General features: G+C 37.6%; 1 protein-coding gene across 2 annotated transcripts in view; it reads left to right on the forward strand.

Moving 5' to 3' along the window:
- MYOF (myoferlin) overlaps positions 1-14,945 on the forward strand; it is a 74,371-nt gene that overhangs the window by 5,294 nt on the left and 54,132 nt on the right. For both annotated transcript variants that reach the window (XM_072870503.1, XM_072870504.1), the window contains exons 2-4: positions 974-1,029; positions 1,930-2,021; positions 13,910-14,018. In XM_072870503.1, coding sequence (XP_072726604.1) covers positions 974-1,029; positions 1,930-2,021; positions 13,910-14,018 — 257 coding nt within the window. The remainder of the gene's footprint in view (positions 1-973; positions 1,030-1,929; positions 2,022-13,909; positions 14,019-14,945) is intronic.

Raw genomic sequence — 14,945 nt, forward strand, 5'->3', positions numbered from 1 at the left:
CAATTTCTGTTTAGAGAGCTGCATGTTTGCCAGTGTTCTTTTGTGCTTCTGAGTGTTGTGTCAAGACTTGTTCTCCATTGGAGCTGTTTACGTATAGTGCAACTAAAAAGTAAAAATAAAGCCGTGGCACATTACTTGCTTTGAACCTGTTGTAAGAACAGAAATTGTTTTCCCTTTTTAATAGGTGAGGGGGGCCTGCAAAGGGCCTCTGCAACACTTGAGTTGTATTATTCCTCTCAGGAGAAGGAATTTGAATTGAAATGCCGCACTATATGTAATTTACACCACACCCCACACTCCCATGATTTGTAGGTTGACCAAATGCAAATTTTGCCATGAAGTATGGAAAATTTGTAACTTTTAGGCTACAGTAAATGTCAGTGAAGTGATCTGCATAACCTCTGGAAACCATTTTTTCAGGAAGGACTGCATTTCCTCTTATATGCATGTGTATTTCTGCTCATATTTGCTCATTTAAAGCAGAAAGTGCTGACACTGTAAGGTTACCTTCTTAAGATTTTTTTTTCCAAGTGATTTTATTTCAGAGCTAAACACTTACAAGTATTTTGTAACTCGGTTATGGTAAATGTTTAACACATTTTCTTTACTACTGAAGTTCATCACTTTGAGGTTACTGTTTAGCTTGATGTCTCCAAGTCTTTTAGTCTATCTTCTTTCATCATTACTGAAGTTGCAGTCAAGGGTCATAAAAGGTTGAGAAACCTAAACATTAATTTTGCTTTTTGGGAATACATCTAGCTATGCTTAAACAAAACAGAATAAAAAGCCTCAACTACTAAAATTGCCCAGGGGACTTTTTGATTGTAAAATGTGCAGCTACCGGAAGAGGCAAAAAGAATTGGAACATTTGGTTTAAAGCTCAAACTTTCTTTTGAAAAGTGAAAGGAAAAATTGTGATATTTGTGTAGTGCTTTAGCAAAAACAGATCATCACACTTTGTTTGTATTTTCAGATGAAAAAAAGAAAACAAAGAAAGTTGACAATGAACTTAATCCTGTTTGGAATGAGGTAATTTTTTTTTAATCAATTCTTGGTCTTTTTTGAGACAAAACGCTTGTAAAATTGGTAAGTCAGTTTCTACAGTTGTGAATATTGGTTAGAAGCAGGAACTAACTAGTGATATGTGTTCTTTCAAGGTGTTAGTAAATGCAGGTGAATGGATTCATCTTGTGCCATGTATTACAATTCATTAAGTAATGTTTTTATGTAAAAGTAGATGGATACCTGGTGAGTTTGTGGCCTGGTTTTGCTCCCTCCTACTTTGGACCAAATGATATTCAGCCATTGCTTAGCCACATTTATGGGAACATAATTAGATCCTTTATTATACACTAGGAAAAAACCCTACAGAATTAGAATGAATCATGTATTGAAGTTCCTTTTGGTATATTTGTAGGACTGGTCCTATTTTGCATCTTCAGTAATGTTTTTCTTTGGGAAAATGTTTTCTTAGTAGTGTTTTTTCACAACCGGAAATGGAAGTTAAGATTATTCTTACATTTTGTAATTAGGAATACAAAGAAAGGGAACCTACAAATATTTGTCTAAATTCAACAGCAACTGACTTCAACCAGTATTGCAGGGGAACAGTATCAGATTTTATGAATGACAAGAAAATACTTATGTTAGTGTGAGGAAGTGGAACTGCAAAAGAGGTTATGGCTCAGTATTAAACAATTTAGTTATTTTTCTGTTATTGTTACTAGTAACTAGCAAATCAAGAATGTGCTATGAGCGTCTTCCCAGATTTTTAACTTTGCTTTTGCAAATGTAAGCTGGTCCAGTCTGTCTCTCACTAAATGCAAAATTTATTTCTGAATAATTGTGTTGTATATGCTACTCTGCTGTTAATTAATTTACACATAACTTGTAATTATAATTTGGTTTTGCTCCATTTTTTTTGTTCAGATTCTTGAATTTGACTTGAAAGGAATTGCTCTGGATAATTCATCTTCCCTGACAATTATTGTGAAGGATTTTGAACCAATTGGACAAAACAAGTATGTACTTCCCCCCCCCCCCCCCAGTATTAAACACTACTTTCAACACAGAAGTCCAGGGAAAAAATTGAACTGATAGTCGCTGGAGAGAAACGGTGGATGCAATTAGATAGTTTCTGATGTAATACCTACTTGTAGCCTATAAGCCAGTGGGCTTTCCATCCCTTACCAGTTGGATTGTTACTCTGGAGCAAAGTGTCAGCTTTCTTTTTATACTTAATTTTAGACATGCTGAAGCTAATTGCAAGGAACGTTTTAGGCATTTAAGGCAGAATTTGGGTAGAATTTAGATCTCTTCACCTTTTATTGTCATTTGAAAACCACAGCTGCCATTTTTCATTTGGTGCTTACTTGTAATAAAGGTCCTTGTGTAACTAGATTTATGCCGCTACAGATACCTGGTGCAGGCTGTCATCTTGCAGAATGGTGCAGTGCAGTACCCAAGACCACTATACATAATAAGTGTCCAGAAAGTAGTTCTGAAGAACTCTTAACTGGCATTCTCAGAGCACAGCTAACACAAACCACCAAAAATTAGAAAATGCAGTTAAGGGTCTTAACCATCTTTAAAAATCTCCCCCAGAGGCTATATTTTATGTCACTTATTTAAGTCTTGCCTATGAAGAGGGGAAGCCTAAGTTCAATTTCCTATCTTGTCTGGAGGAATTGAAGTCCTAGACTCATCTCCTGGGAGACTGACTTAGTCATCCGTATAAATATGTTGGATAAAATACAAAAACTGTTTTGGGAACGGAATCTGGGTTTTTGGTTTTTTGAATGTCCTAGCTAGCAGGGTCTATGAAATGTCATGTTACTACTGTACTCTTCCTGGCCCAATGAACCATGAGTTCTCTGCGTGGTCATTAAAAAGCTTGAACTTGAAAATGGAAGTAACTTCCCCAAGATCACCTTGCAGAACTCTTTTTCGATGGCAGATGTGAGAGTAAATTCTCTCACACTGAGTAGGGAAATGAATCTGTCTCCAGTTGTTGGCCGAGTGTTATAAGCCTCAGGCTCATTGTATATATGGAAGATTGGCGATGCTGTTGCTACTTCCTCTTCTGATTATATTTTAAAAACATTGTTTAAAAATGGATTGAGGATTTTTTCTTTGGTTGGTGGTTTGGGTTTTTTGTTTTGTTTTGTTGATTTTTTTTAAAAGAAAATATGTAGTTTGATAGTAAGAGAGTCTTCTGTGAAAAGTAAATTGAATAACCGCAGCAGAGGAAGCAAATGGCTATCTAGCTTCCCGTTCCTTACAGAAGGACTCTAGACTGTTATAAAAATGGGGTGGGAGGCCGCTGACAATTGCCTTTTCTGACATTCTTTTCTTGGAAAGGAAAGGCAGAGACTCCTACTATCAGTAAAGGATTTAAGAGTTTAGGTCTTCAGCAGATAGAAATACCCATTTTCATGATGCCCCTAACATGCAGGAATTTAACTCCTTCCCTCCTGCACCATTTCTGTTTTGGTTAGTGCTGTTAGTGGATGTCGATAGGCTTGAATCCTACTCTAAAAGTCTAAACTCTACTAGTGCGGTATGTACAGCACCTATATACCTAAAATTGGGTTCTGTATTTTTCAGACATCTAAAAATCAAGTATCATGGGATCTAAGGCTGCAGATTTTTTTGTGTAGGGTCCTTTTTTTCACTTGTGAGAGGCTAAAGGGAAGTTTCATGCATGCAGTTGTTTGTTGAGTCCTCAGTGCTCAGACAAAAACTTCTTCATGTAGTAGTAAGATGCTTAGTTTTAGATTTGACAAAATCAGGTTTTATTATTAACTTTAGAGAACTGAAGATAAACAGACAGTAGCTGTATCTGTGTGTGCCTGGAAGGTTATCACACAAAACGCAAATAGATTTCCTTCAATTAAAAAATGAAAAATATATTTTCTACACATGAAATAATTACAGCAGAAAAGATGCACAGAGTGTATGATTTTCTGGAAATGTTTGTTTGGGTTTTTTTGTTTTTTTTTTTTTTAGTTTAATCTTGCTGTTGAAGACACTGAGAAAGGAGCCACCTTGAATTGAGGCTTCTATCTTTATATGAAAGGAGATGACGTTATAAAAAGTTTTACAGTACTGAAATGCTGTCAGGTGTCCATGTTGGCATTTAAACATTTTTTGTAGGTTTATACTCTTACAGAAGAGGAACATGTAATAAGTAAACATATAAGTAATTAAGGTGTCTTGTTCGACTAACTTTTAAATCATCTTTCTATTTTTCAAACTTTTTTTTAATAAGAATAGATTTGTTCCTGTGAATTGAGTTGATAGGACCTTTTGACTGTGGCCATTGAAAAAAATTGTTGCCATAAAACATTTAAATGGTATATATGGGAACACTAGAATTCAATTCACATTCTATTAAAAAGCATAATATATAAACTTTAGTAAAGCTGAAGGGTACTTTTTGTCATTTTGACCTGGACTTTGAGGTTCCTGCTGTATTTGTGATGAAACATATACATAACACAGACTCTAAAAAGTTTTATGTGGTTCTGAGCATAAGATGATAGTGATTTAAAAAACAAACAAATGTATCTGGAGTTTTGTAGGATTTAAGCTTTAATTTCATATCAGAATTGGAGGTGTACAGGATACCTTAAAGCAAGGCATGCAGATCATTTCAATGAAGAAAACATAAATTACCAGTTGAAATTGTTAGCAACCTCGTGTTCTGCATGCCATTTGTTTTATGACTTGTCACACAGAAATAAACCTGGTCCCTAAAATCAATTGCAGGAAAAGGGTAAGGTCTTGGGTGGTGGCAAGCTAATCTGAAAGCTGTTCTTTTAGATAATGTACAGCAGGGATAAGTGTATTATTTAGTGCTGAAACATGCTTGTACTCAAAGCTCTGGCAGAGTATAGGAGTTCTTCTTAACACCCGTAACAAGATAAAGCTTAATCAATGTGTTTAATCTTTAGCTATCCCATAGTGGTTAAGATCTTCTGCATATCTCTGCTTAAATCATAGGATTTTTGTCTAAAACAAGATAAAGCTTCATCAATGTGTTTAATCTTTAGCTATCCCATAGTGGTTAAGATCTTCTGCCTATCTCTGCTTAAATCATAGGATTTTTGTCTAAAAAGGTAAATACAGACATTTGGACAAGCATCACTCAGAGATTTTTTTTAAATCTGCGCAGAAAAAAAGAACAGCTTATCAAAAACGAGATGCCAGTTCCCTACTTCTTTGTATAAAGTCCTAGATTTTAAACAAGGATCTGCTCCTCTGTTTGCTGCGGTCTTGTGCCATCTCTTTTCCGGCAATGCCAAGTAGTGTTCGCTGCTGCTGTTTTGAAAGGGAGTATGATATCACGTCATCTTCTTTCCTTTTTTTTGTGGTAAATTTGGATATTTTATGACACTGAGCTAGGCATACATTCATATTTATTGATAGTAGTCCACTTCCATTGTTAGCTTTTCTTTACTACTTTCTGCCTCCTCCCAGTATGTGAATTCAGGTTTTTACAATGTTCCAATAGCTCTGTCATAAAATCACTGAGTCAAGCCAGTACACTCAGATCTCTTTCTTGAGATTCCTGTAGGTCAGTAAAGCAGGAATATATTGCATGCCTCTGACTTTACGGAAATCCCAGAAATCACAGAACTTGATATAGGAAAGCTTGCCAGTAATCAGAATTTTGTAATGGATTTTATAACGTATCGGAAAATAAAGGAAGGTGCTTATCTGAAGTCCCTAAAATGTTTCACTCTGTACATGGGTTCAAAGTTAAGCAGGCATGTGTTTTTTTCTTTTTGTCAAATCATATGAGTAGATATCATCTGGACTCATATTTGTAGCGCTTAACCCCCAGCTTGTGCAAATGCCTGCTTGTTTTGCTTGGGTTTATGCACTGGAAGTTGTCTACCACTTACTTATTCTGTGTTCACTTTAAAAAGTAAACCAGTAAAATTCTTTGGGAAAGTGACTTCCATGTATGGAGCTGTGCAAAAATATATGTAGTCCATACCAAAGACAGAGCAATGCGATCAAAGGAATGCTCTTTGAAAATAAATCCTCAATAACTGCCACATATTTGCAGTGTGTGATGTGTTTGGAAGGACTATTGGCAGGGAAACAGGATAAGGGGGTGAGAAGTGGGAAACACATGAGCAGGCTTCCTGACTGTAACAAGATAATAGGAAATGTCATTTTGGATTTCTTTTAAAGACACAAAGCACTGTAACAGCAGAAGAGATTTGATATTCATGAACATTCACATTTAGACAAAGGAGCATATGAGAGAGGGAACATGTAATAAGTTTCCCACATATTTCTTGCATGTATGCATAACCTGTATTTCTGTAGAGTTACTGATTCTATTTACTGAGTTTGAGAGAGATTTAGGACTACCATATCATAGTTTTGCCATTCTTTCACAGTATCCTCTTTTAATACTTAAGAAAAAGTCCATAGTTAGATACATGCCTGCAGTGCTGCTGCATTCCAAAAAGATGCTCAGCGGAAGAATGTGCACATGACACTCCCTTGCTTTGTCTGCATGCTAGTTCAGGATTGAAAAGATGGAGTACGATGCCAACCTAAGGTCCTTACTACTGAGAGCTATTATAATGACAGTTAAAAAAAAGGGGGGGCGGATTGAGGGCTGGACAATATTGTATTCATTTTTACACGTAAATTTGATGTGGTTAACTGAACTTAAGTCTTTCAGAGGTAAAGGCCCATTATTTCAGAAACCCAGTGTTTGCCGTGTGCTTTTGACATTATTCATGAGTAGACACGTTAACTTGGGAAGTGTATCTGGTGTTTAAGCTATGTGGGATTTGAGTCTAAATCAATAATCTTTCCTTTAGAGGTTCATGTTTTTGTATATTTTACTTAAAGTCTAGATTGAATTGGGAGTTAGTTTTTGAGTGTAAAGGGTACATCTAGGGGACTGTGTCACCCAAGAAGGAGCGCTGAGAAGAAACTAGACCATGCCTTTGGCTTTATTTTCTCTCTTCTGGAGGAAAATAAGCAGTGGGGATTGCTATTGTTATTTTCAAGGTAGAGACAACTTTTGCTCAAATATTCTGCCACCGTTCTTTGCTGTAGTGTAGGCTAGAAGCAGAACAATGTGTTTCTCAACCCAACTCCCTCTCTCTGGCTGCTCACTCACAAAGCTCCTAGCCAATACACACTCTGCTATTCCATGCAGTGTTACTCCTGACTAGTTCTGGGCACCTGGTCCGTTGCTGCGCCTAAGAGGTGGCTACAGAACCCATATTCCCCTCTAGAACAAAACAGCAGAAGATTGCAATATAAACCATGATTTGTTACAGCTCCTACAAACTTAAATAGCTGTTCATCCAGCCCATTCTTATACTGACACAGGAGGAGGAGCACAGTGGATGCTACTCTGTTTTTACACTGTGCCAAAACACTTAACTCATTGCTTTGGAATGTTTTTGTAAATCAAGCCTGAAAGAACATTTCAATATTTTTCCATTTCTTTTTTCCTGGAGATAGAATTTACTGCTTCATTTACAGGATCACTAAACTTTTGCAGCTAGTTTAAATGAGTGCTCTTCATGGTAAAAAGACACAGTCATTGGAAAAATAAATAAAGCAAACCACACTGACATGTATGCAGACAGACCATCATAGCAATAAACTAGAGAGGACTCATATGGTCCATGCTTAGCTAGATTTTCCAGCATAAAGATGTTTGAAAAGAGAACACATCTGTTTTCTATTATGTCTAATACTGTTAGTAGAAAGATTTCAAACTCTCAGAACACAAATCTTTATGCAGGTAAAAAACAAACAAAAAACCCCCGGTAACTTCAGTTGTCCCTGTGAAGTTAAGGGAAAAAAAATGTTAACAGGAAGTTACAGTCGTGTGTGAATGAAGTGATTTTCATTCTATTTGAAAGAGAGTTGGGATTATGCGTTTCCCCATGTTCTTTGCGTAGTTAGTAACCTAGCAACACAGAGGAAAACCAAATTGGGCACACCCTTTTCTCAAGCAGAAAATTGCAGCCACAAATGAACAGTGCAGCAAATTATTTAATCATGTTTAAGTATTTTCCATAGTTAAATAATTTCTAGATTGTTTGAATCCTCCTACCGCTGTACCCTTTTGTGTGGATTCTTTTCCACGTCAGTGTGGCTGTGCATAGTTGCACGTTTTCCTTGCATACGTTGTATGCAAGATCCAAGCTGGTTAAGATTCTGTTTTGGGGTTTTCTGCCTTGTACAAAATAGTATCCATGCTTTGTTTCTTTTTTAAAGTTTGTTCTTGCAAAGAGTATTATCAAATAACTAAAGAAGATAAAAATAGTAGGTTTGCTCTTAATAAAAATTTTAAAACACAGCATGAGTAACAGAACGTGGGTGTTGGGTCTTGTAGCATAGAATCTATAATGGCACAAATACACTAAGAATGAAAGGTTGAGTGTAGCAATTATAACTGCAGTGTGGGATCAAGTTTGCTGATGAAAATAATCAATATAAACCTCTGCCAAAATAAACCCTTAAAAATAAGTAAAAAGAATTTAAATGCTTGACTCTCAGGGTATTAAAATCACTGGGCTTCTAGTAGAAGTAGCATGTAAGCAGCTGGAGGACAGGATATGCTAAAGAATCTACTATAAATTCCTACTTTCAAACAGAGGAGGAGTAATAAAATGGTTGGTACTGTGAGTTAGCATTTCCTGATCCAGGCATGGGTGTGAAGTTTCACTTCTCTTGGTTATTTGGGCAGCTAACAGGAAGTGCTAACCACAGCACTAACGGATTAGTTAGCTTTGGCACAAATGCAACACTGTGTTTAATAGTTGGTCATCACTAATTCATTGATTTCATGCTGATAAACTAAGTATTTCCCTTTGATTACTGTGGGGAAAGTATCATAGGCCTAGTACTGATAAAGGTATATTTGAAGTGGTTTAAAATGCTTTAACACTGCTTCTAAATGTGGACTTCGCATTTATCTTTGGTGTCGTATTCAGTGGTAGACCAGAATGTTCAAACTGCTTATGGCAGGACAGGTTTTTTGCTTTACCTCTGCAAAGCTGGAAGAGTTTAAGAGACCTGGCTGACTGAGCGCTATACTTACACAAGTCTTAGGGATGGCCAAAAAGGTACTTAAGCAGAATTAAGCAGCAATACTTGTTTGCTGTCTACTGCCAAAATAGCTGATGAACAAAAGGTCGGAGGATGTATTGAGCTGTTCCAAAAGCAGAAACTATCCCACTTTGGTGTCAAGAGACCAGTGTGATCTGGAATTAAACAGGCAAATATTGTCTGCCTAGGCAAGAGGAAGAAAGCTGAAATAGCTCCAGCAAAGAGCAGTGTCCTTTGAGGATGAATAGGTGACAGAAAGTCTTTTCAGCTGTGCTGGAAGGAAAGGACTCTTTGTCACCTTGAAAGTCAGGACTTCAGAGGGAGGTTGCATGCAATCCTGCCAGAAGGTAAAAAGTCTTCAGAGTTCAGAGGAACACAGCAACTTCATAGTAGTCATGCAGAGAACTGGGGGTCTAGTTACATATAAGTACAGTAGCAGACAGTAGCATACGAGTACAGTAGAAGCGAATACAGTAGCAGACCTTGCAGCAAAGCATTAAACAGCAATGAACTGTTAATGGATGTGGTGTTACAACAACAGCTGCTGCTATCTGACTTAGCTGACTTGGTCTTACCTGACTTAGCCCAAAGAGACCGGAGAGAAGCATCTCAGGAAAAATGCTTTCTCCAAGACCTGTGCAAGTGACAAAGATGAGATCTAGCGATGACCTTGAGGCATTCCTTGTTACTTTTGAAAATATTACTTCAGCTGTTGAGTAGCTGTATGATCAAAACCAGACTGGACATGGCCCTGGGCAACCTGTTCTAGCTGACTCTGCTTGAGCAGAGAGGTTGGACGAGGTGATCTTGAGTGGTCCCTTCCAACCTCATCCGTTCTGTGGTTCTGCTAAGGGAGGGGTGAAACATCCCAAATCCGGTGAACAGGACCACTTTGGGGAGGGCAAAACACTACCTGCCTAAAGCTTAGAATTTGGCTAAAGCTTAGAAGTAGGCTAAGATAGTGTATAGGCTGAATATTAGATTTCTCACTCTTGGTAGAGTGGAAAAAGACTGGAGACTATTGTTGCCCAACCTGTTAAAGGAGGGGGAAACAAAGGACTTTAGAGGCAACTAGTAGCAAGCAAGTTATGTAACTGACTCCCTCCAGTTTTCTAAAGGTGATCAGAATTTTAAAAACAATTACTATGTGTTCAAATGTGTGCACAGTTATCATTTGCACAGGACAGATGAGGATGTAGAAATGGAAATTTACGCTGGAAAATTTCAAAAGCACTACTGTTTAACAGCTGTTCTTGAGTTAATGTCACCAGATAGGAGGGTGTGGTTGCTGAAACAGTCATCCAGATGATTTGAGACTGGGTCACTTCTGAACTGAAGTTCCTTTTGGAGTTTATGTAAGTCACTCCAGCTCATATCAAATCAAAATAGCAAGTTACAAAATCGTTCTACAAATGTACATACGAAAATATTTTCTTTGCCTTTCTCTAGAATCAGATTTGGCCTAGCTGGTTTTGGGTAGTCTTGTTGGGTTTTTGCCTTCTATGATACCTCAAACTGCATATGTTTCTCTCTGTTATTCTCAAATGGGAAGGCATAGTCACAGCTGAAGGATTTGGGGAAAATAAGAATATTTGGAATTGAAAGTTTTTATTGATTAATTTTGCATTAAAGGAAAAAGAGTGAAGAGAAGTTGGTTTCTTTCAGTATCCAACTATGTAAAGGAAATTCAAGCATTTGTTTCTTCCAACTGTAGGAATAGTTCCTATTTGCTTATATTATGCTTGCTTTCAAAGCTATTAACATGTTAGAAGACTATGTAGTAAAGAGAAAAATGCATTAAGCTACCCAGTATTTTTCTCTCTTAACTGCTTTGGGATTTGCAATCATTATGGAATGAACCTTTTCTGCTTTTCTTTAACTGTTTAATAGTATCAGTGTCTGTCTACATGACACCTGCTCTTTACATAGAAAAGTTTGGTCAAATGTAGAGGGAGATGTTCTCTTTGGTGTGTACTGTCAGACTTACGTGACTTCTATATAACACCAATTTTTGGAATGCTGAAGCCACAGGGGAAAAAATAAAGCCTCCTTCTGTTTGAGAGACCATCTGCTGTTGTTTCCTGAGCTAGGTAGACATTAATGTTTAGTGTCAAGATTTGCTTCATCAAATCATAAGCAATGTCAAATAATACGACAGTTGGAGGGATAAATAAGACCACTGCATGTATATCTGATGTTCCAAATCTAGGTTTGTCTTGTGGGTTGAATGCAATTTTGATTGCATAACAGGAGAAATTGCTTCTTAAACTCCTTAAAGTTGAGAAATGCATGGAGTCAGTGTTTCAGCTAACGTCCAGCTCTGTGCAACAATTTGTAAAAAGTGAAAATGTACCTAGAGTTAATCTCATGCTCACTGAAATAACTAGGTGTATTTCCATAGTTCTTTAAAGGACACTGGATCAAGACTACAATACTGAATCCAGGTGTCTGTTCAGTAAAGGGAGGAGAGGCAGCTGTTAGAAATGGCATCAGAGTTTCGGTTATGGTAATCTTAAAGGTTAGAACAACTTCATGCATTTCCTCTGCAGCATGGCCTGATCTTAAACTGCTTTTCACATCTAGCCCATCCCCTGCGTATGACAAATATGTGAGGAGTAGCTGGAATATTACTGTGCTCTGGCAATTTGGGGGGCAGAAGTGAAAGGTTTGAGTAGTGAGTCAAAGCTATCAAAAAGTCAACTGGGATTGGAGGAGTGAGATGAACTGGGAAAGCAGAGTTGACTGAGGAGGTGACAGCACCAAAGTAATTCTAACAGGTCATTCAAACAGAAAGTGTAGTTATTTTTTGTGCACAGCTAAACAAAAGTTGTAATGTGTAATACCTGGAATGTATATTTGCAGGAAATTAATGTTTTATACTTACCTATCATAATGTACTTTGCAAAAAGTAAATTATGTTCTCATGACACAGCACCTGAGATTAGCTATAATAATGCTCTTGCTCCATGTCAAAAAATGCCCTTGCATCCGTAGCTTCTCCATGAAAAAGCACTGTAATCTATTCAAAGGAACCTCAGTTAAGTTCTCCACGTACAGATCTTTTTTCCGCTTTGGCAGCAAAGCTGGTATTTTGTTTGTAAAACATGTTCTTTGTAATATTTACAGGGGGGAATTATCTTGGGGTTTTTTCATTGGCAAAAATCTCAGTTATTCCAATAATCCACTTCAGTATAGGAGTAAACTGTTATTACATACTGTGGGAACGAAATACAGTGCCAGATACCATGAGATCAATGCCGCACTGTTAGAAACTCTGCCTAAAAGAAGTTTCTCAGGTTAAAAGTTAAAAAGGTTAAAACCGGGGCAGTCCTCGGTTTCAATACAGGCTGGGGGATGATGTGATCGTGAGCAGCCCTGTGGAAAAGGACTTGGGGGTACTGATGGACAAAAAGCTGGACATGAGCCAACAATGTGCGCTTGCAGCCCAGAAATCCAGCCATATCCTGGGCTGCATCAAAAGAAACATGGCTAGCAGGTTAAGAGAGGTGGTTCTGCCCCTCTACTCTGCTCTGGTGAGACCTCACCTGGAGTACTGCGTCCAGCTCTGGAGCCCTCAGCACAAGAAGGACATGGACCTGTTGGAGCGGGTCCAGAGGAGGGCCACAAAAATGATCCGAGGGCTGGAGCACCTCTCCTACGGGGACAGGCTGAGAGAGTTGGGGTTGTTCAGCCTGGAGAAGAGAAGGCTGCGGGGAGACCTTATAGCAGCCTTCCAGTACTTAAAGGGGGCCTATAGGAAAGACAGGGACAGACTTTTTAGCAAGGCCTGTGGTGACAGGACAAGGAGCAATGGTTTTAAACTAAGGGAGGGCAGATTTAGACTGGATTTAAGAAATAAATTTTTTACAATGTGGGTGGTGAAACACTGGAACAGGTTGCCCAGAGAGGTAGTGGAGGCCCCATCCCTGGAAACATTCAAGGTCAGGTTGGATGGGGCTCTGAGCAACCTGATCTAGTTAAAGATGTCCTTGCGCTTGCAGGGGGGTTGGACTAGATGACCTGTAAAGGTCCCTTCCAATCCAAAGCATTCTATGAAAAGTGCATGCAGTTTTCACTTTTTTGAAGAGGATGGCGGTGACAGATGCAGTCCCAAAGCAGGCAGAAGTAGCTCAGGAGAGTCTACTACATAATGTCCGATCTCCTGGGCAGCTTCTTTTGGTAGGCCCCTCTAAAGCTGTATTGAAACATTCTGAGAATTTAGAGGCAAGGAGATGAAGCTATTCCAAAAAATAGAGTATGGGCAAGAAGATTAATTTTGTGAAGCCTCTAGTAAGCACGTTGATTGCATTTGTTCTGTTTCATTATTTTCATTAAAGATGTGTGTATGTCTTTTTGTTTAGTACAGGAGCTATCATATTTAGCTTTTATACATTACTTCTCATCTGAGAGTTTGCAAAGCTATATAGGGAAAGAAAGTATTACTTCCTTTAGTTTACCAATGAGAATTCAGTGGCTGAAACAAGTGACATGGCTGTTGAAAGTTATACAGAAGATTATTTTCAAAAATATACATAATATTTATTTAAATTTAGGTTTTTAACCTCTTTTAGGTTAAAGCTGTGTCTTCCTTAAAGCACACCAGCACATTTAAGTGCAGTGAAACAGAAAATACAAATTAGCGGAACACAATCATTAGATAGCATTTGCAATGTTCTTTTGTTGTGTCTTGGGTTTTCAAGTCATGGCTGGAGTTATTTGGTCGACTAACAGACACTAGCAAAAGACAAAAGGGAACTTCTGTTTGATGTATACTTGCATTCTAATAATGATTTTTACTTCATTTCAGATTAATTGGCAGTGCATCTGTAGCACTTAAGGATCTTGTAGGTAACCAAAGCAGATCTTTTCCCTACAAACTCATACCTCTGCTAAATGAAAGGGGACAAGAAACTGGAGTGAGTGGCTTACATTTCCTTATTTTACTGTATTCTTGATCAAAATGCTGCAGCAACTGGGTTAATAGTGAAACAAAAATATTTTCAAGTTATTTTTACTTTATAAATTAAATGCTTGGAATTTTGTAGCAGGAGCTCCAGACAGAGGAAATTTATAACAAGATATAATTATGTCTATACCATCTGAGTTTGTTTAATATCCTTTAAGTTAGATAAATTGTTTTCTGTGTATGTATTATGTATTTGTATATATGTGTTACAAATATTATCGGCCACAGAGTATGCATGGAAATCAGCCTGATGTTCAAAAAGAGCATTTTCCTAAGTACCAGATGGAGTTCCCATATGCACTTTTTTGCTGTATTCTTTCTAATATCCACCTGTGTCATAGCACTGATTCTAGAAAGCACATAATCATGTACATGTTCACTGCCAGCTCAGTTCAGAAAGTTACACAAGAACTTGCTGAACTTGGTTTAGCACGTGTTTAAATTTAACAGAGTTATTAACTGGTTGTTAACTTAGTTATTAATTAAGTAGTTTATAGAACTGGGACCTTACTGTGTGCAGCCTAGCTGTTAAGGCACTTCATATTGCATTCTAGTACACTTAATAATAAGAGGCTTTCAGGATAATTTCAGTATCTCATCAGCTGTAGTTTAATATCATGGTTAGTTGGTCACAGGGTTGGTCTTTTTTTGCTGACTCCTCATGTTACTGTAGCAACTAGGAATAATAATGGTTTGTTCAATAATCCAAAACAGCAGTCAAGCACAAAAAAGACAATTCTATAATTAGAATGGAAAATGACATAGTGTTTTTCTTCCAGGATGGAGCTATGAACAAGCAATTAGAAGAGCCATATAGGAAATTTTACTTACAGACTTGTTATGTTGTTGATCAGATAGTGTTATTTCTCACTGCCTT

The sequence above is a fragment of the Ciconia boyciana genome, chromosome 8 (genome assembly GCF_034638445.1).
Source record: "Ciconia boyciana chromosome 8, ASM3463844v1, whole genome shotgun sequence".
NCBI lineage: Eukaryota > Metazoa > Chordata > Aves > Ciconiiformes > Ciconiidae > Ciconia > Ciconia boyciana.